The sequence below is a fragment of the Heteronotia binoei genome, chromosome 21, assembly GCF_032191835.1.
Source record: "Heteronotia binoei isolate CCM8104 ecotype False Entrance Well chromosome 21, APGP_CSIRO_Hbin_v1, whole genome shotgun sequence".
In the NCBI taxonomy this organism is placed as follows: Eukaryota; Metazoa; Chordata; class Lepidosauria; order Squamata; family Gekkonidae; genus Heteronotia; species Heteronotia binoei.
In genome coordinates, this window is record NC_083243.1 from 133,925,278 (window position 1) to 133,953,261 (window position 27,984).

The 27,984-nt window shown below is 44.6% G+C and overlaps 1 protein-coding gene across 2 annotated transcripts; it reads left to right on the plus strand.

The window, feature by feature from the left end:
- The first annotated feature begins 279 nt into the window (after window positions 1-279).
- LOC132589923 (reticulocalbin-1-like) lies at window positions 280-27,959 on the plus strand. 2 transcript variants are annotated; one of them, XM_060262713.1, is made up of 7 exons: window positions 280-441; window positions 543-805; window positions 14,064-14,257; window positions 16,314-16,492; window positions 20,116-20,176; window positions 27,187-27,386; window positions 27,751-27,959. In XM_060262713.1, the coding sequence occupies exons 2-7, from the start codon at window positions 567-569 to the stop codon at window positions 27,856-27,858; spliced, it is 981 nt and encodes a 326-aa protein (XP_060118696.1). In that variant the 5' UTR covers window positions 280-441; window positions 543-566; the 3' UTR covers window positions 27,859-27,959. The 2 variants fall into 2 exon arrangements, with proteins under 2 accessions (XP_060118696.1, XP_060118695.1); XM_060262712.1 differs by lacking the exon at window positions 280-441 and having other exon boundaries at window positions 538-805.
- Window positions 27,960-27,984: the final 25 nt, after the last annotated feature.

A 27,984-nucleotide genomic window follows, 5' to 3' on the forward strand; every position in this document is an offset into this window, starting at 1 on the left:
ACAAGAAATCGTTCCCAAGCTGGAACAAAAAACTTTCCCCGGGCCCCTTCTGCACATTACAGCTCATCGCCGGCTCTCTTTCGCAGCCGTCTGGCGGGGAAACTCGAGTTGCCTTGTAAACGTGGCGATCCGGTGGCCCCTCGTATTCTCCTCCCACCGACCCCATCTTCCTTACCCAATCGCAAGAATTGTAGCATGAAAGGGCACAGCCTAGTAAATCGTTTGTAACCCTACTCCTGACTGGCTCGGCCGGGATGGGGGGGGGGGGGGATTCCAGTTCCAATCCACATTAGGTCATTCATGTGCATTCCTAATTGGAGGCTTTCCCAGCCGGTATTCTGCAATGGGGGGGTGAATCTTTTTGGGGGGGCGAGTTGAGAGAGCCCTGAGTTCCGCCGGTGCTGCTGCGCGGGAGGTTATAGCGAACGAACACTTTTGCAGGTAAAGGCACTGTGTGAATTGACTCGACTCTTGTATCACGTGCTTGAAAGTTTCTGTTTCTTTGATGCTACGCAACTTCTGTGTTGCTCTCCCTGTGACAGAGTCTGCGTTGCCCGGACAAGAGAATGGGCTTCAAAGCCCCGTGCAGCTACTTCTCGGCGTTGCTGCTGCTGCTTTGCCTCCGGGGGTCCCGTGGCGTTCCTACTTTCAGGAAGGAGAGGGGAGTTCATCCTGACCCCGAGCTCAGCAATCAGCAGCACGAAGATAATCAGAGCTTCCAGTATGACCATGAGGCCTTCCTGGGCAAAGAGGAAGCCAAGTCTTTCGATCAGCTCACCCCAGAGGAAAGCAAAGAAAGATTGGGGTAAGACCGTTCGAGCGGAAGCAATTTCCCAGGATCCGATGAAAGTCGTGCCGTTTTTGTTCTTCTTCTGAAAGGAGATCACTATAATCTGACTCTGCAAGGCCCTGATTGTGTGCTGGTTGAATGAAAACATCTTCAGATGAGTTTTCCCGGCAGAAGGAGGGGCCCTTGATGTTAGTCAGGTTGTAACATTAGCTCTGATACCAGGAAAGTTAATATTTCCCTGCCTGGGAGCGGCTGATTGTGCAGAGGCAGCAGAGTGACTGTAGTTTGCTGTTAACGTGGCAGTGGGGAGGTCTCATTCATCGTTGTTTCGAATGGGAAAAGAACAACCCTACTTTCATTATTAGAAAGGAAGCACGATTGGAATATTTCTGTATTAAGCGAAACGCCAGTATTTTTTTCAAGTGAGGCACTATGACCGAAGGTTAACAGTTGTTAAATCAGAGATGATTGTAAATGGACTGTGCACAATACAGATTTCTGTTTTGGAACAGCTCTTCCTGTGTACAGAATACAGTATATTCATCACAGTTTCCTGCCGAAGGTAGCTTCTTGATTCAAAGATAACTTCTTGTTTCTACTGTTTTTCTTTAATGTTTTATGTTAGAAATCTTCATTTTCCCTTTCAGTATTTTTTCTTGAAGATGGATTCAGGAGGGTAGCCATGTTGACCTGAAATAGCAGAACAAAGTTTGTGTCCAGTGGCATCTTTAAGACCAGCAAAGTTTTATTCCAGGTATAAGCTTTCATGTACATTTCATTGTATCTGAAGAAGTGTGCACGCACACAAAACCTGGAATAAAGCTTTGTTGGTCTTAAAGGTGATACTGCACTCAGACTTTGTTCTAGATCCAGGAGGGCAGTCGTTTTGGTCTGTAGAGAGAACAAAGTAGGATTCAATTAGCACCTTTAAGACAAACAAAGTTTTATGCATACTTCTTCAGACGAGGGAATGTGGTACAGTCACTGAGAATGTGGTACAGCATTGTAAAAATAATACTGACGACTGAAAGAATAGGAACTTTGAAGACTGAGCAAAATCTATAACATAGTTAATAAAAGTGACCCATTACTTTTAAGACACTTTCTTAATATTGGGCTATTTCTTTTGAAAAGTCAAAATTATTTGTTATTTCCACATATTATTAGGGTGGCTACGTATTGTTTTGGGAAAAAAATGCTTACAGAAGTACAGTTATGACCAGTGAAAATGACCATTAACAAATATGATATATAGTTTCATTGTTTTTGGAGATGTAGCTTCAGCGTTCTTGGGGAATGTCCACATTGTATCTCCCGTGGAAGTGCTAAAATACCCAACTGGATGCCTAGGAAGTATCTTTATGGAAGACAGTTACTAGCTCACAGTTGGAAGCCAGCTGGGCAGGCTGTTATTGTACCTGTCAGCCTGTATGTAGCTTGAAGCACTGTTATGTGGGCTAGTCTGCAATTTGGATGTTATTTGTTTGCTTATTTATATTTACATTATTTAAATGCTTTTTTCACTTGAAGTCAAGGTGGATTACAGAATGAGTAATAACAGGATGGGATGTTCAGTGAACAGTGCAATAGAATTAGGTAGGAGAACCAACCAGAAGTCTTAAGCAAAGTGTAAGTATTAACATGATACGTTAAATGATGCAAAAATTCTATAGTAATATCCTAGGTTCAGCAAGGTAAATGCAGTAGTATAGGTCACTGAGAGTGTGAGCCTTACAGACTTCCTCAGGTAGGCCATTCCATCAGGTGGGGGCCACAATGGAGAAGGAATGCATATGGGCAGTTGTTGATTTTGCCCATTTGCAGGTTGGCACCCGCAGAAGCCCCTCCTCAGATGAGTGAAACTGTCATGGCAGAGCATAGGGGGAGAGATGGTCTCGCATATATTAAGGTCCAAGGGCACAAAGGGCTTTTTATGTGATAGCTAATACTTTAAATTGACCCTGGTAACTGATTGGCAGCCAGTGTAGGGCCTTTAGGGTGGGAATCATCTGCATGCTCCATTGAGCTCCTAGTAGTAGCTAAGCCATGGTATTCTGCACCAAATGGAGTTTCTGAATGGTAATGGCTGTGGAAATGGCTTCTGCAGGTTTATTTCTCTTTTCCATTACTATAATGTCAGTCTCTGCACAGATTCCTTGAGTCACAAGAAGGACTTCCAGCCTTGGAAATAACAGCAGTGGTACTGAAAATATCCTCATGCAATTGTGAAGAACCATGTGAACAACTTTATGGTCTTACATTCAGATAGCATATATATTGTGCAGTTCTTAGCAGAATCATATCCTTCTATGCCCATTGACTTCAGTGAACTTAGAAGGGTGTAACTCTGCTTAGGAGCGCATAAACTTGCTTTACTGCCAGGCTTGTGAGTAGTATCCTGCAGAGCACAGTCAAGAAATGCTTACCTCATTCTCCATGGTTGGGGATGGAGTGTGGTGCTAGGAAAAAAATGTGCCCTCTAGACCCCTCCCCCCAGTATGTGTCATCCCTCAGGGGGCACTTCTCTCCCCAATATTATTTAACATCTACATGCATCTCCTCGCCCAGTTGGCATGGAGCTTCAGGCTTAGGTGTCACCAGTATGCCGATGACACCCACATTTATCTGCTACTGGATGGGCACCTGGATGCCGCCCCATAAAATCTGGCTATGGGTTTGGAGGCCATGGTGGAATGGTTTAAAAAGAGCAAGTTGAAACTGAATTCAATAAAGACGGAGGTTCATATTACCTGCTCTTAACGGGGCGCCACAGATACCAGCACAGTCCATCGAGAGTTTGGGTGTGACTTTGGATGCCTCCCTGAATATAGAGCCCCAGGCCACACATACAGCCAGGCTGGTATTTTCCCATCTACGCTAAGCTTGGCAGCTATTCTCTTCCCTATTGCACCCTTATCTAACCACAGTAATCCACACAACGGTCACATCCAGGCTAGACTACTGTAACTCACTCTATGCTGGCTTACTCTTGAAACTCATCCGAAAGCTCTAGTTGATCCAAAATGTGGCAGCACAAGTCCTGATGGGAATGCCATGGACTGTACATATTCACTGGCTTCCAGTGAAGCACTGAGTCAAGTTCAAGGTTTTTGGTTTTGACTTTCAAGGTTTTGAGCTGTCTGGGACCAATGTATCTGTGGGACTGCCTTCTCTAATATACCCTGTCATGATCCTGGGCCTAGCGAGGCCTGCAGGCCCCAGGCAAGCCTGCTTAGGAGTTACTGGAAAAAGCCTACATCTCCCAGGATCCTCTGATTGGGTAGCGAGGGTTTTGGAGGGAAACAGGTCCAGAGAGGGGTGGGGCCTGGGAAGAGAATATATAAGGGCCAAGCCCAGGAAGTGGGTGTTCTTTCCCTGGAAGGCTTAGCTGGAGGCAGGCTGTCGCCTGGAGAGCTGGAAGCAAGGGAAAGGCCCTTACCCAAGGGGGGTAAGTGTAGTATTAGAGTAGGGACTGTAGAGATAGACGCGTTAGGGCATTTGTTTATTTTCCCTTCACCCTTTTACTGGTTAATGCATCTTGTTAATTTATATTGCACTAAAATAAACTGTTTTGTTGTTGTTCACTCTGCCTGGTCCTCATGCCTATTATTTGGCCTAAGCTAAAGGAGGCCTGAAGGACTCTGGGCCTTCTCAAGGGGAACCTTTAACTCCGAGTGGTGGCACCATTTGGTAAGACCCCGCTGAGTTGTGACATACCCCCAGGAGAGCACAATGCCCCTCAGATAACAACTCAGCCTTCCAACCTTCCAAGGTCGGTAAAATGAGTACCCAGCTTGCTGGGGGGAAAATGTAGCTGATTGGGGAAGGCAGTGGCAAACCACCCCGTAAAAATGTCTGCTTTGAAAACGTCATGATGCGATGTCACCCTAAAGTCGGAAACGACTGGTGCTTGCACAGGGGACTACCTTTACCTTTTATAAAGGATAAATGCCATGTCTGTTCAGGATGCCAGTTTGTTGGTGAGCGGGCTGGTACCAGAACGAGCCCATTCTTAAGCAAAACTACCTACCGTGCAAGCAGAAAAGTCTTGAAGTGATCTTTTCTCTCTTTCAGATAGACCTCAGTAAGAGACATCACCTTGCCAACAAAAGTCTGTATAGTCAAAGCGATGGTATTCCCAGTAGTAATGTATGGCTGTGAGAGCTGGACCATAAGGAAGGCCGAGCACAGAAGAATAGATGCTTTTGAGCAGTGGAGTTGGAGAAGAATCTTGAGAGTCCCTTGGACTGCAAGAAGATCCAATCAGTCAGTCCTAAGGGAAATCAACCCTGACTGTTCCCTGGAAGGTCAGATGCTGAAGCTTGCTGGTGATCCCTGGCCCTAGAGGTATCCTGCTGTCTTTGACCAGGGCCAGGGCTTTTTTGGTCCTGGCCTCAACCTGGTGGAACTCTGCCAAATAACATCAGGGCCCTATGGAATCTTGTGCAATTCTACAGAGCCTGCAATGCAGAGGTGTTTCACCAGGCATTTGGTTGAGAACAGCGATGGTTTACATCATGACTGGCACCCTTCCCTTCCCTTGCTTTCTGTCACTCTGAGTGATGTAATTCCTCTCCCCCACATCCATGAGGCACCCACAGGCCAGAAGTGGGAGGGAACTGCAAATTTTTTCTACTTAATTTTAAACTAATGTATTATGTTATGATCTTGATTTTGTTGTTTTTATGGCACTGTACATCACCTAGAGCCCAAGGGCTTTGAGGATCAGGCAATTCATAATGGTAGCTCTCCAGATGTTTTTTGCCTACAACTCCCATAAGCCCCAGCCAGCATGGCCAATGGCTGGGGCTGATGGGAGTTGTAGGCAAAAAAAAATCTGGAGAGCTACCGTTGGCCACCCCGATATAATAGATTTCCTTCAGGCTGGCGACCACCAACAGCTGTTGTTCAGATGAGTGTAATGCTCTTTGAGGGACATAGTGAGGGAACTGGATCCCCAAATCCACTCCTCTGTGGCCCAGGCATAGGACCTCTATCCTAGATGGATTTAGTTTCAGGTGGCTCTTCTGCAACCAACCAGTCACAGCTTCCTGTCTCTGGCCAGAACCTGTGGGGTGGCATCCAACCAGCCATCCAGTAGCAGATATAGTTGAGTGTCATCAGCATACTGGTGACAAGCCAGACCAAATCTCTGGACCAGCTGTATGAGGGGCTACATGTACATGTTAAATTACATAGGGGAGAGGATTGCCCTGTGTGGGGCACTGCATACCAAGTGCAATGTGGTGAAACCCTGTCCCCAATTGTCACCCTCTGCCCCGTCTGTGGAGAAATGAGGTGAGCCACTGCAAAGCAGCTCCCTGTATATCCACCTCGGCAAGGTGGTGGGTCATAAGGTCATAGTTGATAATGTCAAACGCAGCTGTTAAGTCTAATAATAATAGCAGTGCCAACCTGCCTCCATCAAGGTGTTTCCAGAGGCCATCCATGAGGTTGACCAGAGCTGTCTCCATCCCATAGCCAGGGCAGAAGCCAGACTGGAATGGGTCCAAGATAGAGGAGTCATCCAGGAAAATCTGGAGCTGCTCTGCTACCAGTCTCTCAACCACCTTACCCAGGAATGGGAGGTTCAACACTGGGTGGTAGTTGGCTGGTTCTTGAGGATTCAAAGATGGCTTTTTCCAGAGCTGTCTCACCACCACCTCCTTCAAGGCGCCTTGGACAGTTGATGATATCTACTGAGGGGCCCATATCCTGTCACTGCCAGCTTTCACTTGCCATGACAGACAAGGGTCAAGGGGGCAAGTGGTGGGCTTCATAGCATCCAGAATCCTGTCAACCTCTTTTCGAGAGAAATGTCCCAAACGAGCCAAAGATGGTCAAGGAGCCTCGAGTTCCCTTGCTGTATCAAGCATGGTCAGGAAATCCTGGCAGAGCAACAAAATTTTATTTGCACAACAGCTCACAAATGCCTCACAACTAATAGCCAATTTACTATCATTTTGGTTCCCTTGCTAAAGGAAAGTCAATGACATAATTATTCTAAACAACTGAGCTGGGCATGAGCTTGTGGATGCAATGGAAGACACTAGAAACCAACTCTATGACTATGCTTGTCATAAAAGGCAGAGGCCTGTGTTAACCAGAGTTAGTTTTCTCCCTGTCAGCCAGCATTCTCAATTATTAGATTCAATAAAGGCTTAAAATCCTGGTAGGATGAGAACAGAGGTTAACCTGTATAGATGCACTTTTTCATCATGGATAGCTGGACTTAGTTTCTCCCCAGGATTCCTTCATCCTGCTCTTTGTGAAAAGAGAAAGGAACAAGGTACGTGTGAGAGAGTCTGGCAAAAAACCAGGTCTGTGCACATTCTTATTTAACCATGGTTCAGTTTTCCATCAGCAACCATTTTGTAGTTGCATCGAACACCCTTTGTTGGAATTCCAGAAGTGCCTGCATTTCTGTGCCCCCTCCTCCAGTTTGTAGATAAATTTCTTCACAAGTTTGCCTTTGTTTCTTGAACAGAAATACAGAGATTCTATAAAAGAACATACTGTTTCTGCGACTTGGGACCATCTCTTATGTGTATTTCCAGACTTGTTTATATAGCAAAACTCTATTGACTTCTCTGTTAACTAAATCATTGTGGGATCTTCTCTTAAGCATTTTCATCAGCTGAATCTTCTTGAAAACAATTTCTGTGAACTAAAGAGATGGATGTACTTAATAGGGGTGTGCAAAAAAAAATTTCTGAATTATTTGGATTCAGAAATATACGGGACCCAAAATATTCGGAATACTGTATATTTCTGAATACCGGTATTCGGAATTGCCGTATATATGGGAGATATATGGCTATTTCGGAATATACGGCCCCATTATACCCTATGGGCCATTGAAATCAGTGGCAAAATAGGGTATATTGGAAGCCGCCTGGAGAGGAGGGGGTTTGAGGGAGAGCCCCAAAATTTGCAGGGGACCCTCCCCTACAAACCCTCCAAGTCCCAAAAAGATTGGGCCAGGGAGTCCCATTCCAGGGGCCCCCTCTATCCCACCATTATACCCTATGGGCCATTGAACTCAATGGCAACATAGGACATAATCAGAGGCTGCTGGGGGGCAGGGGGTTTGAGGGAGAGCTCCCAAACCTGCAGGGGATTCTCCCCCACAAAACCCCCAAGTCCCCAAAAGATTGGGCCAGGGGGTCCCTGTCTGTGGGCTCCCCAAAAGGCCCATTTCTACACAAGCCCAATTAGTCACTTTCTCCACTATAATTGCTGTGGGAAAAGTGGCTCTGGCCAGAAGGGGGTTTGAGGAAGAGCCCCCAAAACTGCAGGGCAGCTTTGGGGACTCCCCCACATGCAACCCCCCATGGCCCAAAAAGACTGCACCCATCTGTGGGCACCCCAAAAGGAACACTGTTCCCAACAGTGAGAAAAAACCAATTAGCCACTTCCCCGACTGTAATTATCTTGGGAAAAGTGGCTCTGGGGAGCGGGGGGTTTTGGGGAGAGCCCCCCAAACTGCTGTGCAGCTTCAGGGCACTGTTCCACACAAAACCCACAAGGCCAAAAAAAATTGGACTAGGGGTCCAATTCCTGGGGCACCCAAAGCCAAACCTAACTTCAAATCAGAGAATCTGTATAGGACCCCAATGCACTAAATCTATCTACTACTCTATGCACCCTGGCACCAATATAAACCTAGTTGCCAACTTCAGTGCCACCCAAGATACAATCTGCTCAAGGTCTGCTCTGTGGACCTGGTTGCAGGAAACCCAGATGCCAGCTCTCCAGCCCTACCCCAAACAACGAGGGAGAGCTGGCCAAGCACACCAACCATGCTGGTTCTGGGTCTCTCACCCAGATGCCAGCTCACCCTGAAAACAGATGACACAATGGTCCTGCTAATGGTGGTTCTAGCAAAAACTTTATACCAGGGTGTCAGGTACTTGAGCAACCCTAACACCCCAGGATTCTTGACCACTGAAAATGGGAGCCCATGGGCGACCGACCTGTTGAAGTTCCTCCTGCTGTATCTGATTCCCCGTCATGGCACACAGGTGTCACCCCCACCAAACATCTCAGGCAGAGATGCCTGATGTCCCTGCCCTGTCACGGAACTCTCCTGGAGAGCTCCGGAGGTAGTTGCAGTGGGACGGACCTCCTGGCTGGGTGGTGTTGGCCGCTTGGGCATCCCAGCACCATCCTGCTTCTTCCCCTTAAGAAGCACCGCCTAGTGGTGCCTCCGCTGGTGGTTCCAAATCCTGCCCAGAGTCAGGTGGGCAGGGTCCCGCCCACAACTGATCTGGGCCCTGCACAGCTGGCACTGCGCATAGCGTGGATCCTCCGTAAGTTGGAAATGCTTCCAGACTTTGGAGGTATATGGATGCCAAGCTGACCAGCAGCTTCGATATCCACCGGAGCCACCTCCTGTGAGGTGCTTGGAGCAGACACATTGTGTCTCGGGGTGGCAGGAGAGGCTGGCCGCTGGGGGGAAGTGGGTGGAGATGGAGGCACCTCGTGTGTCTCCATCTTTTCCCCCTCCACCTCATGCGACCTCCCCTCCTGGTCATACCCTAAAGGACTTCTGGTGCCCAAAGGAACTGAAGAAGGGGGCTGGTCCTCCTCAACCAGCTTCTCCTCCAGCTCCTGCACAACACTCTGCACCCTCCTTGGGGTGATCATTTTGGACAGAAAACTGTCTGCAAAGCTCATCTCCAAGGAGGACTGCTCTTGCTGCCCCTTCTCCGGCTGCTGAGGCCGATAGACATCAGCTGGATCAGAGACTGCCCGAGCAGCAGACTCCTGCTCAGTGCCGGCACCTCATGGCACCTCAGCTGCCCCCCAGCAGCAGCCTTGATAAAGGGCCCAAGGTGGGCCTTCTTCATCACACTCCGGCCAGAGGTCGGAGTGCTGGAAGGTGGCTGTGGAGTGGCCCTATGCACAGGTGTGTGTGTGGGGTGGAAACCGGATCCTCCCTCTCCCCTCCACCCCTCTAGTCTTCTCCTTGGCCTTGCCCCCAGGGCCCCTCTTCTGCTGCCTGTCACCCTTGGCCAGTCTCACACAACCTGAACTGAGAGTGGGTTTTTTTTCAAACCTAAGTCACTACACTGTACCCTGAACCAACAGATGGCCTCCCACCAAAACTTTTGTTTGTTTTTTTTGGTCCTTAATCTGTCCTTTGAAGGTAGTAGTAGTCTGGTAAAGTTTAGAAAACTAGGTGATCCTGCCTCTACCTGGCTACAGTTTTTAAAAGGCACCTTGAGATGAAGGCAATCCTTGTTATATTCTCCTAGTTAAACTTCTCTTAATTAGATCCAGGGACAAACCGGATTTCCTTGCAAACTAGAAATCAGGTGTCCCCTATGACTAGAGAGAAGCTGTGGTTAACCCTATAGAAGTCTAAGGATGCACCAGCTTTCAGTGGCTGAAAGCAAGATGCACTGCAACCCTAGTCTCTTTAAAAGGCAGCCTGATGTGGCCTAGTAGTCACGCTGCCTTTTATGAGAAACCTAAAATCTTTTTAAATTGCCCCTATCTGGCCTAGTTGAATTTGAAGGAATATAAAGGCCTAAACTGGATTATTTTTTTTTTAATTTCAAAAAACACAATCCCTAAAAACACCCTTATTAGTGGAGCAAGCCTATTTAGTGGCCCTAGCCAAACTGAAAGCACCCTCAGATTCCAAAAATAACTCTATAAAAACATGAAAGTGACCTACCCCACACACCAACCAGAGGTAATTTAAAAAACCCAAAATGTGACCATCAAAAAACCTAACTTTTAGCCCAGAACAAGGAAAACAGGACAACAGAACAAGGAAAAGGGACAACAGGAGGACAGGATGCAAAACCAACAGCAACAAATCCAAACAAATCCAACTGAGTAAAGTCCAACAAACTCAACTGTTAAAGAACTAAGCTTTTAACAATAAAAATTAGGCCAAAGGCCACCCCCCAAAAAAACCAGAACCAGAAGAGAAAAGGAGCAACACAGCAGCAACAAATGAAACAGAGAACCCTTTTAAAACAGTAAAAAAAAATGACTTTTAACAGTACGAGAACTTAACCAACCTCTCCCCCCAAAAAACCTTCACCATAACCCCAAGAAATCCAAGCCACCCAAATCAGGAAAAGTAAAAGGACACTGCACTTTTAAAAGTCCTCTTACTAAAGTAAGATATAGGCAAATTTGCAAACCCCACTCCCACCCCAGGCCCCCACTCGCAGCAGAACCCTCTAACCCTAACCCCAAATAAGCTACCCACCCAAATCTGGATAAGTAAAGGGACTCTGAGTCTTAAAAAGTCCTTTTTTATCCTAATTAAAATAAAAACAAGAACCCCAAGATTGGTTTTACCATAGATGTCTTCTCCAGGCAGGTCAGGCAAGGCTGAGAGAGAGCAGCAGCAGCTGAAGCCAAGAGCCAGTGCAGCACAATCTCTCTCTCACACCAACACAGCAGCAATGGAGGAGTCCAGCCAGGCAGACTCCTTAAAAAGGTTCTCTGGCCCTACACAGAGCAGTTTCAAAAAATACCAGTGCTCTGTGATTGGCCAGAGAACAGTGCTTACTTGAATACCCAAGTAAACAAAAGAATAACAATGTTGCTGATGGCTGGGAGATTAGCCCAGCCATTAGCTACACAACAGCCCTGCAAAGCATGCATTTGCAATGCATTTTGCAAATGCATGTTTTGGATTGGCTGCTGGGGCTCCTCTCCCCCTCTCCCTCCCTCCCTGATCCCAGGGAGGCTATGGGAGATGCGGGAAAAGGCTTTCAGAGGTGGGAAAGGAGGCAAGCTGCTTCCCTGAGGCTTCAAAAGCTCCTTTCCCACCTTTTCCATGGACTTCTGAATACTTGCAAATCAATATTTGGAAATATACGGGGCATCCCGTATAATGCCTTCCAATTGGATTCGGAAGTATACAGCGCCGTATACGTCCGTATCAGGGGGTGTTCGGCAGTCTGTTCGGTTCAGGCGAACCGAATGCACACCCCTAGTAGTTAGTTCTCATGTCCAGGGAAATGCTGATCGCCACTTTGGGCTCAGGCAGCAATTTTTTTCCAGGCCAGATTGGCCAGGGATCCTGAAGAGTTGGGGGTCGGGTTGTCCATATCCTGAGCATGGAGCAGGGGTCACTGGGTGTGTGTCGGGAGATATTTTGTGAAGTTCCTGCATTGTGCAGGGCGTTGGACTAGATGAACCTGGAGGTTCCTTCCAACTCTATGATTCTATGAATGCAAGTGGGGTTTATGTCCAGGGTTATAAGAAGAGTGTTTTTTGAGGAGTGTCTAAAACTGTTTTTGCAACTTTGTTATCTGTTATAATTATGCACTTTTTAATTTTTCTTTATGTACCTAAAAATTAGGAGATGAATTAATACAATAGCCCTTTATCCAATGTGTGTATCCCTACTCTGTGTGTGTGTGTGAAGTGCAGTCATTACATTTTGACTGTTCTGAGTAATTCAGCTCTTTAACAATTATGATACTTTGATTTGGGAGAAGCTTTTCATACACTAATAAATTCATTCATATTTGTTATTGCAGAATGGCTGTTCATTTCCAATATAATAGTAGTCAGCAATTGGTACCTTTGGGCCAAATATAACTTCTTCTGGACTGTCACTTCATTGTACCACTGCTCCTTCTCTTTCTTCTCCAGTATAACATTATGGACTGTTGCTGGGTAATAGGCTTGCATGCCTTCAATTCTGCTTCCTTGTAGAAGAAAAATCTAGTTATGTAATTTCTTGATCAATTAAAAATTTCCCACTTTTCAACACAAATATTATTCCAAAATAACTAACATTAATAAAATCACTGAGAAGCAACCACTTAAAAAATTGGAAGACTGGAGTGCAGCAGACGTGGAAGCATTGGGAGAGTCATTGGATAAATAAAATGAGCATCTTGGGGGAAAATATTCCAAACAGGCCCTGTTTGTGGTTGCTGCCTCTCTTGCATTGGATGACAGAGGGATCTGAAGAAAGGCCTCAAAATAGGCAGAAGTGTACAAAAGGAGGCATTATGTAGGGTTTCACAAGTAAAAGTGCTTTTGCATCCAGAAATACTGGGAGCCAATAGAGATTTATAGCATACAGAAGAGAAAGTGTTGGCAAAGATGTTAAGAGACGAGAGGAGTAATTGGGACAAGATAAAAGAAGGTAATGTATTCTGTAGTATATTGAAGTGGGGACCTATGAAAGATGGGGCTTAGCCTGCTGCATTCACAGTTTCATTATGACAGTGACTTAATTTAACATGTACTGTATGCTAACTGACCTGCTGAATCTTTCTGCAACTCAGTGGAAAAGAGAGAAGAAAAGAGATCACCTAAGTAACAGGGAACTAATAAGAATCCATCAATCTGGAGAGGATTTAAAAGATTTAATGCAGGCTATAGTTTGTAATAGTGTCACTTGGTCAATGTGTATGAAAGAATGAAAGCTTGACTGCATATTGCAGATTTATACAGAAAGTTCTTGCATTGCAGTGTGTTTCTGCAATTGTCTTCTCTTTGTAGCCAATTAAATATTAGATTTCCCAGTATGGTCTGTGGAAACACAGTTCCACATGTTTGCTCAACACACATATTGATGCCATCAGTGGTACAAACTGCCCTCCCATCACTCATGGCCAGACTACATATGATACTGACATTTGTGATTTAAAAAGGTAAAGGTGCAAGCAGCAGTCATTTTTGACTCTGGGGTGACATCACAACGTTTTTATGGCAGACTTTTTATGGGGTGGTTTGCCATTGCCTTCCCCAGTCATTTGCACTTTACCCCCAGTAAGCTGGGTACTCATTTTACCGACCTCGTAAGGATGAAAGGCTGTCAACCTTGAGCCGGCTACCTGAACCCAGCTTCCACTGGAATCGAACTCAGGTCGTTAGCAAAGCTTGGACTGCAATACTGCAGCTTTACCACTCTGCACCACGTATGAAGTTTGGTCCTGATCCAGAGGGGGGTGGGGGTGGGCCAGAGCTGCATTTAAAGGCCAAATTACATAACTGGATTTCCGCTCACAGAATTCTGGTATCACATGCACTTTGGTTCTCAGAATAGGATACTGAACAGACATGAAATATGTCTTGGTAGAACAGTATTGATGACTCCTACTGTTCTGCTTCCAAGTTTAGATCTTCTGGTCCCTGAACATTGTCATCTTCAGAAATGAAAGTCCAGTCTCTTGTGAACGTCATATACAACAATAAAGTAGTTTGATAGTCAAGAAAATTCTTACATATAGATACTAAGGATAGTTGTGCTTTGGATCAAAAACTCCATGTGTTCCTGCAGGAAAATTGTTGATCGAATTGACGATAACAAAGATGGCCTTGTCACAACAGAGGAACTGAAAAACTGGATCAAACGGGTGCAGAAACGCTACATCTTTGAAAATGTAGCTAAAGTCTGGAGGGATTATGACCTCAACAAAGACAATAAAATTTCCTGGGAAGAATACAAGCAAGCCACGTATGGCTATTACCTAGGTAAGAGGGGAAAAAATTATTTACTAACATAGCTCAGTAAACCAGCAGTCCTTGTGTGGTTTTCAGTTCCTGTAATCCTTCAACATTCTTGTATGCTTGCTAGTATCTTGCTCCAGATGCTAAGAAGGGGTGAGACAGAAATGAGCCCATAATGATGGTACAGTTCGCAGTTTAGTTCCTATAGTGACTGTAAACTATGGGATTTTGGAAGGTTGCTCCATTCAGAAACTACTTGGAACTCTCCTTCCAGGCTGTGTTACTCAGCATCTCAAGCCCACTATTCCAGGCAGAAATGTACTAGTCATAGGTCCACATCCTTCCTTTCTTCAGGATTATTTCTATCACCTATTATATTAATAAGCACATTGTGGCAGGAAGATGGGGGGAAGGACAGGGCAGGTATGGGACTGTACAGGTTGTAGTGACTCCTCCAGGCATGCATAAAAATATGATCTCTGCCTCCCTGCCCAAACTGGTAGGATCCTAGGGTCATACATACATCCTGGTCACATGTTGCTGCAGAATATTAGCAGGAGAAAGATATGTGGGAGTGAATTTTTATTGCACTTATTTATTTTTCAGAGTCATAATCTGCCCTCCCTGCAAGCAGGCTCAGGGAGGATCACAGATAATAATTAGATTGTTCGGCAAACATAAATGATTAATAAATAATTATTCAAATATTACATAATTTTAAAAAAATGATTGCACAATTCGTTGTGTTCACAGCTGTGTTCAATGTTGGAAATCAGGCTGAAAGGAAGCAAGTGGCCAAGGCCTAGAAGTGGAATAAAATTGCTTGAAGGAATCTGAGGCATGCCTCCTCTAAGCCCAGTTCTTCCTTCTCAGGATACTTCAAGGTGTGAAGCGAATTGTCCTGCCACATCCTGAAGGAACAGAGTGTTCAATGGTCCTTCGTTCAGGACACCCAGGGTTTTTTTGGTAGCAGGAACTCCTTCGCATATTAGGCCACACAACCCTAATGTAGCCAGTCCTCCTGGAGCTTACATTAGGCCCTGTAGTAAGCCCTGTAAGCTCTTGGAGGATTGGCTACATCAGGGGTGTTTGGCCTAATATGCAAAGAAGTTCCTGCTACAAAAAAAGGTCCGAGGACACCTATTTTGGATTTCATTGTTTCAGAGTTGTTAGCAAGGGTATAAGGATTTAAGACAATAGTAAGAAATGCAGAGTGTTTTTAATAGTGTTTGTTGCGGTTACTTTTTGTCTTGCAATAACCCTAACAACATTATCAACATAATCAATTAATGACCCCCCCCTTGTTAGTCAAAGCTAAGTAATTTATTTATTTATTTACATTATTTATAGTTCACCTTTTTCACTGGGTCTCATGGCAGAAGTTATTTGTTTTTTTGCCATGCTGACCAAGTGTGTTTACTGGTTTATAAATAATAGTCACAATTTATTGTACCAGCCCTTTGGCCAGAAAACTGATGGTCTTGAGCAAGGGTCGTTTTGTAGAAAAATAGGTGGTGGAGCTCATCCAGGGATTGTTATGCAGCTGCAATACTATTAAATTGACAAGGAGGTGGAACTCTCAGAAGGAGGAGGAGGAACTCTCAGAAAGGTTCAGGAGCTGTGCTCTTGTGAGCTCCCACTGAATCCAAGGCCTGGTCTTGAGGAATTACCATAGACAGTTTGAGACAAAAGGTAGGGAATCAGGTGCTCCATCCTCCTTAAAAGGCACCTTAGTAGCCTTAGAACCATGAAGAGTGGGATAAAAATGTACTAGATAGATATCAAAAGTTCCATTTGGAGTCCTGTTTACAATAAATTGAAACAAATAAATTGGTGCATGTGGTGTTTTTCTTTTCAGTAATTTCTTCTGTGTATGATTGGACTGAAATTAAATTCTTTCTATTTCAATGCATGGAAGTGGCACCAAGAACAGCACTTCAGTGTTGAGGGCATGCTGTGGGTGTCGGGGGAGAAGACCAGGTGGGAGGGTCAGAACTGCCATGCTGTGCTGGTGTCACACAGGTCTTTTGCTCTACTGCTGTTTCTCTTTGTCACATGCTTCATTTATTCTGGTTCTCAGAAAATCAAGAAGAATTTCAAGATGCCACAGATCAGCACAGTTTTAAAAAAATGCTTCCCAGGGATGAAAGAAGATTCAAAACAGCTGACCTGGATGGCGATTTAGCAGCCACTCGGGAGGAGTTCACAGCTTTTCTTCACCCAGAGGAGTTTGAGCACATGAAAGACATTGTTGTTCTAGTAAGCAACTGCAAAGCCAATGTCCCTTCTTTTGATTTCTATTAACTAAACAGATCAGAAAGCCAGCATTCTCATCTTTCAGGGCAAGGCTTCCCAGACAATAGCAGCTGGCCATTTCAGCAGGAAGGAGATATATTTATGGAACCGGGCTTTGGGTATTTAGAAAGTGGCCTGTCTGGCTGAGTATAAATCAGCAGAGAGCTTCACAAGGAGGTAACGGATGAATTTTCCACATAGATTAGTTGTTTCTGATAGGAGTGTTGTCATCATTGAATGTACTATTTGGTTATGGTATGAGATGAGTAACCTGATGTGGTCCCGCACCATGACTTGCCTTGAGACAAAGCTTGTAGCTCTTAAGTTAAATACAGCTACCTTTTGGCCACCCTGCTGCAATACTTCACAGGTGCGTAGTGGCTTTGGTTAGCATTATAATTGCTTCAGTACAATAAGGCAGGTCCATTCTAATTGTCCTTTAATTTTTAATTTAATTTAATTTGTGACTTATACCATGCCCTATCCCACTAGGCAGGATCAGAGCAGCTTACATCATTAAAACATTGCAATAACAATAAATGAAACATATCCAATTAAACACAACAGATTTAAAATCTCATAAGCATAATGAATAAAACAGAGGATCATAACTCCAACAGTAATACAGACAGAAGCCACAGTTCGGCAGTTGATATGACTTCAGCTGGTTAACACCACTTAGCACAGCTTCAGGTCATTGATACCACTCAGACCCTGACCAACTCAAGCAGAAGGATAGTAAAGTGCTGGGGGAAGGTTTCAGAGGACGCCCGGTAAATTAAAAGCCTGGTGGAAAAGCTCTGTCTTACAGGTCCTGCAGAACTTAGGCAAGTCCCGCAGGGCCCGGATCTTCAACGGGAGCTCATTCCACCATGTAGGGGCCCAGATTGAAAAGGCCCTGGCTCTCGTTGATGCCAACCGGAAGTCCCTAGGACCAGGGATCACAAGAAGATGTGTAGATGATCTCAAAGCCCGGGGGGGGGGGGCTCATATAGGGAGAGGCAGTCCCGAAGATATGCAGGCCCCAGGCCGTATAGGGCCTTAAAGGTAAGAACCAACACCTTGAAACGGATCCGGTACTCAATAGGGAGCCAATGCAGTTCGTGCAGCCCCGGCTGCATTCACGCCCATATAGGCCTCAACGCTAATAGCTGGGCCGCTGCGTTCTGCACCCGCTGGAGTTTCTGGAGCAGAACCAAGGGTAGCCCCACGTAGAGAGAGTTACAGTCCAATCTGGAGGTGACCATTGCATGAATCACTGTGGCTAAATCACAGGGTGCCAGATAGAGGGTCAGCTGCCAGGCTTGCCTCAGATGGAAAAAGGCAGCCCTTGCAGTGGTGACAACCTGGGCCTCCATAGTTAAGGTGGCATCCAGAACTACCCCCAAGCTCTTCACCTTTGTCGATGGTGTTAATGGAGCACCGTTGAAGGGTGGGAGCCTGATTCTACTCCCTGCTCCCCCCTCCAATCCAGACACAGGATTTCCATCCTAGATGGATTTAACTTCAGCCGGCTCTGATGCAACCAACCAGCCACGGCCTGCAATGCCTCACCCAATTGATCTGGGGCAGTTTCCAGGTGGCCATCCATAAGCAGATAGAGCTGGGTGTCATCAGCGTACTGGTGAAGCACAGTCCATATCTCCAGGCCATTTGGGCAAGGGGGTGCATATAGATATTAAATAACATTGGGGAAAGGATTGCCCCCTGTGGCACGCCACAATCAAGTGAGTGTCGCTGGGACAACTTTCCCCTGACAACCACCCTCTGTCCCTGACTATGGAGAAAAGAGACCAGCCACTGTAAAGCTATTCCCTGGATCTCCGCGTCGGCAAGGTGGTGGGCCAACAATTCATGGTTGACCGTCTCAAACGCTGCTGAAAGATCTAAAAGTATCAGCAGTGCCAATCTGCCATGATCCAGATGTCACCGGAGATCATCTACCAAGGCGACCAACAATGTCTCCGTCCAATGGGCTGGGTGAAAGCCGGACTGGAAAGGGTCCAGGATATCAGTTTCCTCCAAGAGAGTCTGGAGTTGTGTTGTCACTGCCTTCTCCACTACCTTACCCAGGAACGGTAGATTCGATACTGGGTGGTAGTTAGTAAGGACTGTAGGGTTCAAAGATTTTTTTTTCAGGAGAGGGCGAACCAGGCCCATAGCTACAGGGGGGTCCAGGCCCATCCTTCCAACCCCCCTTCCAACCCCCCTTCCATTGGAGGGCCCCAATCTGTCCCCTTTGCTCACCGCCACTCTGAACAAGTAGTAACATTGCTTCAGGTCTCTCTGCTGCATCACTCAAAACACTTCCTCAAAGCCTTCCCCTTTTGCTGTCTTCTCTCCCCTTTCCTAACACAGTGTGCAGAGCAAAGTGGGGGGGGGGGGAGAGAGTCTTCTTGCAGGTAGACTTCTGAGCTCCCAAATTCAGATTAAGAGGCCTCTGTCTCTCTGAGAGAGGGGCACATAAGAAAGGGGTGGGAGCTGCTGTGCCTGCCCAGGCGAAGGGAGGTTAGCGAGTGGAATCCAAGGCAGCTTACAGTGCCAAGAGCCCAGGGCCACCAAACTGGGTGCCCCGAGACCCTCCAAACAGCAAATCCTACTGTGGACCCCACCAAACATGAAATCCTGGCTACGGCCCTGGGGTGAACCACTGCCTCCTTCTATGCTCCTGGGAACATCCCTAATGACGGGGATGTGTTGACAATCTCATGCAGGGGAGTCCCAGCTTCCTCACCACTGGCTTTAATTAGCTATGATGGGCAGGGATCAAGAAGGCAAGTGGTTGGTTTCACTGCTACCAGAATCTTGTCAACCTCCTCCTGAGAGAGCAGGCTAAAGTGGTCCAAGGTCGGACCCAAAGACGGACAAGGGGCCTTCAGTTCACAGATTGTATCAATTGTGGCTGGGAGGTCATGGAGGAGCGAAGAGATTTTATCTGCAAAATGATTCACAAAAGCCTCACAGCCAATAGCCAATTCTCTAGTGTTTGGAATGTCCTGAAGCAAAGAAGCTAGACATCGAATTAATCTAAATAATTGGGCTGGGCGTGATTTCGCAAATGCAATGGAGGCTGCATAGAACTCCTTAAGCTGAGGTAAAAGATTCCATGCAATTCTCCTCACATCTTCATTTTATTACTGTGTAAGAAGTCTTTGTGTAGGGTAGCTACAACAAATAGACTTCTTTGGTTGTGTACAGCAATCCTGATTAAGAAGTTTTTTAGAGCATAATTGTCTTCATGGCCTTACTTTAAAAAAATGATTTGATATTTATTCTTTTACCTGTCCAGTTTGAGGAAGCCTTCTTTACTAGCATCAGATTTCCATATATTTTTGTGTTACCTACACTCAACAGTTACAGAATTTTTAATATGTAAATAGTGACCCTTGTACTTTTTTGCATACATTTTAATTTTATTGTTCGATATATTTTACTAACTATAGATTGATTTTATAAAAGGGTGGAAACTGTTTGCTAAAACATTTTTAAGACCTTGATGTAAGCTCAAAATGCAGCTTACTTTATCATCAGTTTGGTCAACAATCACACAACTTTATATAGACTGCCTTCCCTGCTTTTCTTTACAGGAAACATTGGAGGACATAGACAAAAATAAAGATGGCTTTGTGGACCAAGATGAATACATTGGTAAGACATGGCATGGATATTCCAATACTGATTCTTAGAGGCTTTTTAAAAGGTTTAGGCTATCTCCCTCTTTGGAAGTACACTAAGAGATATTAGATGGCACATTCCTGCCTCGCCTGCTAGGCATGGTAGTTTCACCTCTAAGCTTGGCAGGTACCTGTGTGTAGGATTAATGTTTGCATGGGACCTACATGCAGAAAATCCAATGCCCATTGGCTCAATCAGGAATCAGTTGCATGACATAGGCCAGATGAAACCAATACTGCTATACCTGAGGACAGATAGCATCCAATGGGACATTCAGGAAATGTGAGGTTGCTCCTGAGTTTCCTCTACTGAAGGAAAAAATTATCAAAACCAAGCCTTAGTAATCTGAGCAATCAAAAATACATTAAATTGCAAACTCCCCTGATTTTGATTTAAAATTGGGCCTGGTGATTCAAGCTCCCTCCTTCCAAAGAGAGAGAGAGAGAGAGAGAGAGTTCATTTTCATATAAGCCCAATTCTGCTGTTCTCATATTTGGAAATATATTCTTATGTTATCCTTAGAGGTCCTACGAGGTTTCCAAATGCTACTGTCCTACCCTGATATTCCAAAAACTGTCTCTGTGTCCCTTCCCATGGGATCCGTGCCCAGGTTGATGTGGACTTAGGCACTCTGAGAATTCTACACATCTGTAAAGAGAATTCTACACAGCTGTAGCGGTATAACTCCAAAACAGAGTTACACCCTTTTAGGCTAATTGAGTTCAGTGGACTTAGAAGAATGTAACTGCTTAGGACTGCAGTGTTAAAGTTGCTTCTCTGTAGGACATGTGATATCTGCAGCAGCTTTTTTTTGTAGTAGTGAGAGCAGTAGATTTGGTTATTAACATGTTCAGGATTCAGAGCCCGTGGTGCAGAGTGGTAAAGCTGCAGTACTGCAGTCTGAACTCTGCTCACGACTTGAGTTCAATCCCAGCAGAAGCTGGTTTCAGGTAGCCGGCTCAGGTTGACTCAACCTTCCATTCTTCTGAGGTCGGTGAAATGAGTACCCAGCTTGCTGGGGGGAAGTGTAGATGACTGGGGAAGGCAATGGCAAACCACCCCGTAAAAAGTCTGCTGTGAAAATGTTGTGAAACGTGTGTTGGAAATGACTGGTGTTTGCACATGGGACTACCTTTACCTTTTTTTACAAGATTCATGACAGTATTTTTGTAGTTTTTTCTCACAATAACTCAGCAGCGCAGATAACTATAAGCTGGTGTGGTAATGGAATTGTTATTCTATGCAGTGTAAGTAAATCAGCATGTTTCCATATTTTTAGGATTGTTATTTTACTTTTCACTGTTCCTCACATTCTCTGTGAGCACAGGTCATTGTAAACAAGTGCTTGTATTCAGCTTTCAGAAGTCTGAACTGCCTTCTGGTTAATTTTCTTGCTTAGTTCTGTGTGACGTGAATGCTTGAATAATGAGTGGACATCTACCAAAGCTGGTCCAGTAAAATTGTTTGCCTTGCTTCTTATTCTCTAGCCTTCAAAACACATAATGCCTAAGATACATATCTAGTCCCCAGCTTTTCTTTAACCAAATCAGTCTTGGTAGGCTTTGAATTTGAGCAATGGTATGGCAGTGAAGAATCCACTCAAAATCACCTCCCCTATTTGTTTTTCAGCTCACAGGTAAAAGATGCAATAGAAAAGCAGGTTTTGGAGAAGGGAGATTTTGAGTGAACATAAGAGCCCTGCTGAATCAGTGAATTAAGACACCCCCAGAGATACTACAAATAGGGCAAGGGGTGATAATGCCTGTCTCTGTTGCCCTCAGCAGCTGGTATTTAGAGGCATGCATGCTTCTAAAGATGGCCGATAGCCACTGATGGACCTATCCTCCATGAATTTGTGTAATCATCTTGTGGCAGTGCAGGCACATTAATTAGGTGTTCCATGAAGAAGTACTTTGTTGGGAAAAGGGTGGGGAAATGTCAGAAGAAAAGTATAACAACCCTACCACTTGCTGTGTCTTTGCTTAAACTCTCAGCATTCCAAGACTGCTTTGGGGGGGCTGAAAAAGAAAAATGTCATGGGAAATGTATGCATATGAATGTTCTTAGAAGACCAATTCTGACTGGTAGCAGGACTGGGCCTCCATTCCTCATGGTAGAAAGATATTTCTGTGGAGAGAGGGTACTACCAACCCTATATACTGCATAAAAGAGGAATGTTCTAAATGCATAACAATGAAATAGACTGCTCCCAGTCTTCTTGCATTTCTAAAATACCATGGGCCTTTGCTCCAGAGTACTTAGTGCTTAGGAGTTAATGGGAGAATTAATCAAGATGTACTTCTCTTGCACAGAGGGTTTTCTTCTTAAAAGCCTCTCTGAAAGCTGTCGAGTTTCATGTAGGTGATTTTTGTTTCCCTAAGTTTCTTTGTGCCTTTTATTCATTGTCCCAGTCATACTCATTTACTTTTGATGTTATCCACACAGACACTTGCTGGCAGATACAAGATGCTCTGGGTCCTTTTTCCTCCCCTACTTCTGAACCTAGCATAAAGGATTGCATTTGCATCTTAAGAGGGGATCTTGAAAGAGCTGTGACTCTCTGTCTTCTACAGTCTTAGAAGAAACTCACTAGTGAGAGGCATTCAGGGCCAAAGTTCTCCTTTACTAGTCTCCTTTACATTTTATCAAAATGTTTCTCTGTCAGATGAAATAGATAGCAAAGGTGATGAAACAACATAGACTCTTATCAAAATGCTACATCAATGTCATAGCAAATACAGCTTTAGGAATATAAGCCAAAGAAGAGATCCAAGCAAGTTGTCTACAACATATATAAGAGCTGGATAGAATAGTAAATGAGATGTTTTTCACCCTTGAGACGTGTAGTCACACTTTTATAAAGGGTACAGATAGATTAGGGTTCTGACACTTATGCACACACCCACAATCACTGTGAAAAGTGGGCATGCACCTCTCTCTTCTACTATGCACATAATATGCAGTGCAGATACTCAGCATGAAGACCTTTGCACTTGGTTGCTTTACGCAGTTATTCTCTATCAAGAAAGGAGATGCAGAAGACCATGCAAATCAACATTAACACATACAGGCCTTTGCTTGGAGCATCCTCGTGACACATTACTTTGAGGATATGGAATGAATCCTTCTCCACCATATCAGGACTGTCATTGCCTGGATAATGAACCAGAACCATGACTCTCATATGTTCTCATGTCACAGTGATGAGGCATAATATAGTCTAGGAGTGTCAAACATAAGATCTGAGGGACAGAACTAGGGCGCCTATGTGGCTGGTGCAAAGGAGGGAACAGAAGTCTCAGTTCTCATTTATATGGAAGCCCAGGTTGTGAAGGTTGCCAAGTGGCATTTCTACAACTGTGCCAGCTGAGGCAACTGGTCCCCTACCTGTCTCACTCCAAACAAGCCACAGTAATCCACACAATGGTTACCTCCAGGATAGACTACAGTACTTAACTCTATGCAGGCCTACCCTTGTGCCTGACCTGGAAGTTCCAACTGATCCAGAATGCAGCTGTGTGGATCTTAACAGGGACCCCTTGGATGGCACATATCCAACCTGAGCTGCATGAACTGCACTGGCTTCCAGTGGAGTACTGGATCTGGTTCAAGCTGCTGCTTCTGACCTTCAGGATCCTTAGCGGCCAGGGACCCACATATCTGCCTCTCCCGGTATGCCCCTGTATCAAAACCTACCAGGGGTGGGGCGATCCTGGATTTGGTCCTAAGTAATGCCCAAGACCTGGTGAGAGATGTAAAAGTGATCGCACCGCTTGGGAGCAGTGACCATAACATTATTGATTTCACTATTTGTATAAATAGGGAGTTGCCCCAAAAGATCAGCACAACCCCGTTTAACTTTAAAAAGGGTAAATTCTCTGAGATGTGGAGGCATGTGAAGAGGAAACTGAAAGGAAAGGTAAATACAGTCAAAACCCTTGGGGAAGCTTGGAGGCTATTTAGAACTACAATCCTAGAAGCACAGATAAAATATATATCACAAGTTAGGAAAGGTACAAACAGGTATAAGAGAAGGCCTGCATGGTTAACAAACAAAGTAATGGAAGCTGTAAAAGGTAAGAAGGACTCCTTTAAGTGGTGGAAAGCTAGTCCCAAGTGAAATTAATAAAAGGGAACACAGGCAATGGCAAATCAAATGCAAGACTGTGATCAGGCAGGCAAAAAGGGACTATGAGGAGCATATTGCAAAAAACGTAAAGACCAAGAATAAAAATTTCTTCAAATATATTAGAAGCAGGAAACCAGCCAGGGAGGCAGTGGGGCTCTTGGATGACCAAGGGGTCAAAGGATTACTGAAGGAGGATAGGGAAATGGCTGAGAAGCTAAATGAATTTTTTGCCTCCGTCTTCACTGTGGAAGATGAGAAGTGTTTGCCTGCTCCGGAACCACTTCTATTGGAAGGGGTGTTGAAAGACCTGAGCCAGATTGAGGTGACAAGAGAGGAGGTCCTACAACTGATGGACGAATTAAAAACTAATAAGTCACCAGGTCCGGATGGCATACATCCAAGAGTTCAGAAAGAACTCAGTTGAACTTGTGGATCTTTTGACAAAAATATGTAATCTTTCATTGAAATCTGCCTGTGTTCCTGAGGACTGGAAGGTAGTAAATGTCACCCCCATCTTTAAAAAGGGTTCCAGAGGAGATCCTGGTAACTACAGGCCAGTCAGTCTGACTTCAATACCGGGAAAGTTGAAACCATTATCAAGGACAGAATGAGTAGGCACATTGATGAAGACTCAGCATGGGTTCTGTAAGGGAAGATCTTGTCTCACTAATCTGTTACATTCTTTTGAGGGGGTGAACAAACATGTGGACAAAGGAGACCCGATAGATATTGTTTACCTTGACTTCCAGAAAGCTTTTGATAAAGTTCCTCATCAAAGGCTCCTTAGTAAGCTTGAGAGTCATGGAGTAAAAGGACAGGTCCTCTTGTGGATCAAAAACTAATTAATAGGAAGCAGAGAGTGAGTATAAATGGGCAGTCTTCACAGTGGAGGACGGTAAGCAGTGGCGTGCCGCAGGGCTCAGTACTGGGTCCCATGCTCTTTAACTTGTTCATAAATGATTTGGAGTTGAGAGTAAGCAGTGAAGTGGCCAAGTTTGTGGATGACACTAAATTGTTTAGGGTGGTAAGAACCAGAGAGGATTGTGAGGAACTCCAAAGGGATCTGTTGAGGCTGGGTGAGTGGGCGTCAACGTGGCAGATGAGGTTCAATGTGGCTAAGTGCAAAGTAATGCACATTGGGGCCAGAATCCCAGCTACAAATACAAGTTGATGGGGTGTGAACTGGCAGAGACTGACCAAGAGAGAGATCTTGGGGTCATGGTAGATAACTCACTGAAGATGTCAAGACAGTGTGCGATTGCAATAAAAAAGGCCAACGCTATGCTGGGTATTATTAGGAAGGGAATTGAAATCAAATCAGCCAGTATCATAATGCCCCTGTATAAATCGATGGTGCGGTCTCATTTGGAATACATCATTTCGAATTCTGGTCACCACACTTCAAAAAGGATATTATAGCATTGGGGAAAGTGCAGAAAAGGGCAACTAGAATGATTACAGGTTTGGAACACTTTCCCTATGAAGAAAGGTTAAAATGCTTGGGGCTCTTTAGCTTGGAGAAACGTTGACTGTGGGGTGACATGATAGAGGTTTACAAGATTATACATGGGATGGAAAAGGTAGAGAAAGAAGTACTTTTCTCCATTTCTCACAATACAAGAACTCGTGGGCATTCAATGAAATTGCTGAGCAGTCGGGTTAGAACGGATAAAAGGAGGTACTTCTTCACCCAAAGGGTGATTAACATGTGGAATTCACTGCCACAGGAGGTGGTAGCGGCTACAAGCATAGCTGGCTTCAAGAGGGGGTTAAATAAAAATATGGAGCAGAGGTCCATCAGTGCTATTAGCCACAGTGTGTATGTGTGTGTGCGTATATATATATATATATATATATATATATATAAAATTTTGGCCACTGTGTGATACAGAGTGTTGGACTGGATGGGCCATTGGCCTGATCCAACATGGCTTCTCTTATGTCACACAGCAAGGGACCAGGAAGGGCCTTCTACTGGCTGCCACCACTCTGGCATGGGTCTGTCTTGGGGGCCCAGAGCACCCATCCGACCCCTGTCTTCCTTATTAACAGATACCTTTTAACCATGACCAAGGAGATGTGAGGACCCAGGCAGCTTAACAATAACAACAGTTTATTTATAGTGCTCAAACAATAGGTGGGTAATAAAAGACTTTCAGTGCAATAGTCAATAAAAAAAACAGTAAAGGTTGGTGCAAAGGAATAAACAGCCTGACGCAACTAACTGGACATTCCTTGCTAGTAATTCCAAAAACTCACCACCTAATTAAGGTGAGGGAGCCCTCCTGTTGCAGCTTTTCCAGAAAGCACTCCTCTGTCTGCAACCTTTCCAGAGACAACAACTCCCCTTTCCAACCAGGCCTATTTACGCCTTCCTTCCAGTTTCCACCACCTCTGGGCTAGTTTTCCCTCCCAAACTCTGCCACCTTTTCAGAACAGTACCTAACAACAACCATGCCTTGCAAGATTTACTGTAATCAAATCAGGGTTGCAGATCCTAGGTAAGAAGCTACCCTGGGTTGTATTAATCATGGTGTAGATAGAATACTGAACAGTCCGAATAGAATAGAATAGCCCGAATGGAGGACAGCTGGCTCTCTCTCAGGCCACAATGCTCTTCAAGGGTGTCTCAATATGAGGCCTAGTGTAGCCTAAAGGGCCAGGAGAAGCCTGCCGAAGATTAGATTCAGTTTTTAGGTGCCCTTCCCTGAAGCAGGGCTCAGGACAGTTTACAACAGAAAGACAAATACAATAAATAGTAGAAGGCAAATCAACATTAAAAATCCTTTAAAACAGCTATGAACCTGTACCGTATCCAAGACAGCAGGTAAAATTTCCAGTTTTCTGCTTCTAGCTGATATGTTTGCACATGAAGATGGTGGTCCAGAACCTGACTGGGTAATAACTGAGCGTGAACAATTTGCGGATTTTCGTGATCTAAACAAGGATGGGAAGATGGATAAAGAAGAAATTCAGCACTGGATCCTTCCACAAGACTATGATCATGCTCAAGCTGAAGCCAGGCACTTAGTCTATGAATCAGATGTTGACAAGGTACATAGTTCCCTTGCAGGTTTCATGGATTATATTATTAGTCTCATTGTTTCTTTTTTTGCATAATGTCAGACTGCCAGTAGTTCAGCTTTAATACTTTCCAATCGTGATAGACACTGAATGGAAATTTATAACTTGTTAATACAGGGATGTTGATGAATTTAGAAAACAAAAATAAACAGCGTATTCAGAAAGGTATACATTTTAAACCTAAATGATTTGAGTATTTATTTATATTTATTCAGAGATTAGAATGTACATTGTAGTGGAAAACTTTTGTTTTTAGGCACAGCACCAAAGCCTTTAATGGCTGGTTGATATTTTATGTCTCTTATAAAGGTTTTGCTTTTTTCCAACTTTCCAGGATCAAATGTTAACCAAAGAAGAGATCCTAGACAACTGGAACATGTTTGTTGGAAGCCAAGCTACAAATTATGGTGAAGATCTCACAAAAAACCATGATGAGCTATGATATTCTTTGGAAAGCAAATAGAGCAAAGCCTTAGGGCTGGTTTTCTGTACATTTCCAAAGTAACTGGTTGTGTATGTTACCTGATTTTTTCCCAAGTATTCCCCCCCAAAAGCAGTTCTGTTAGTA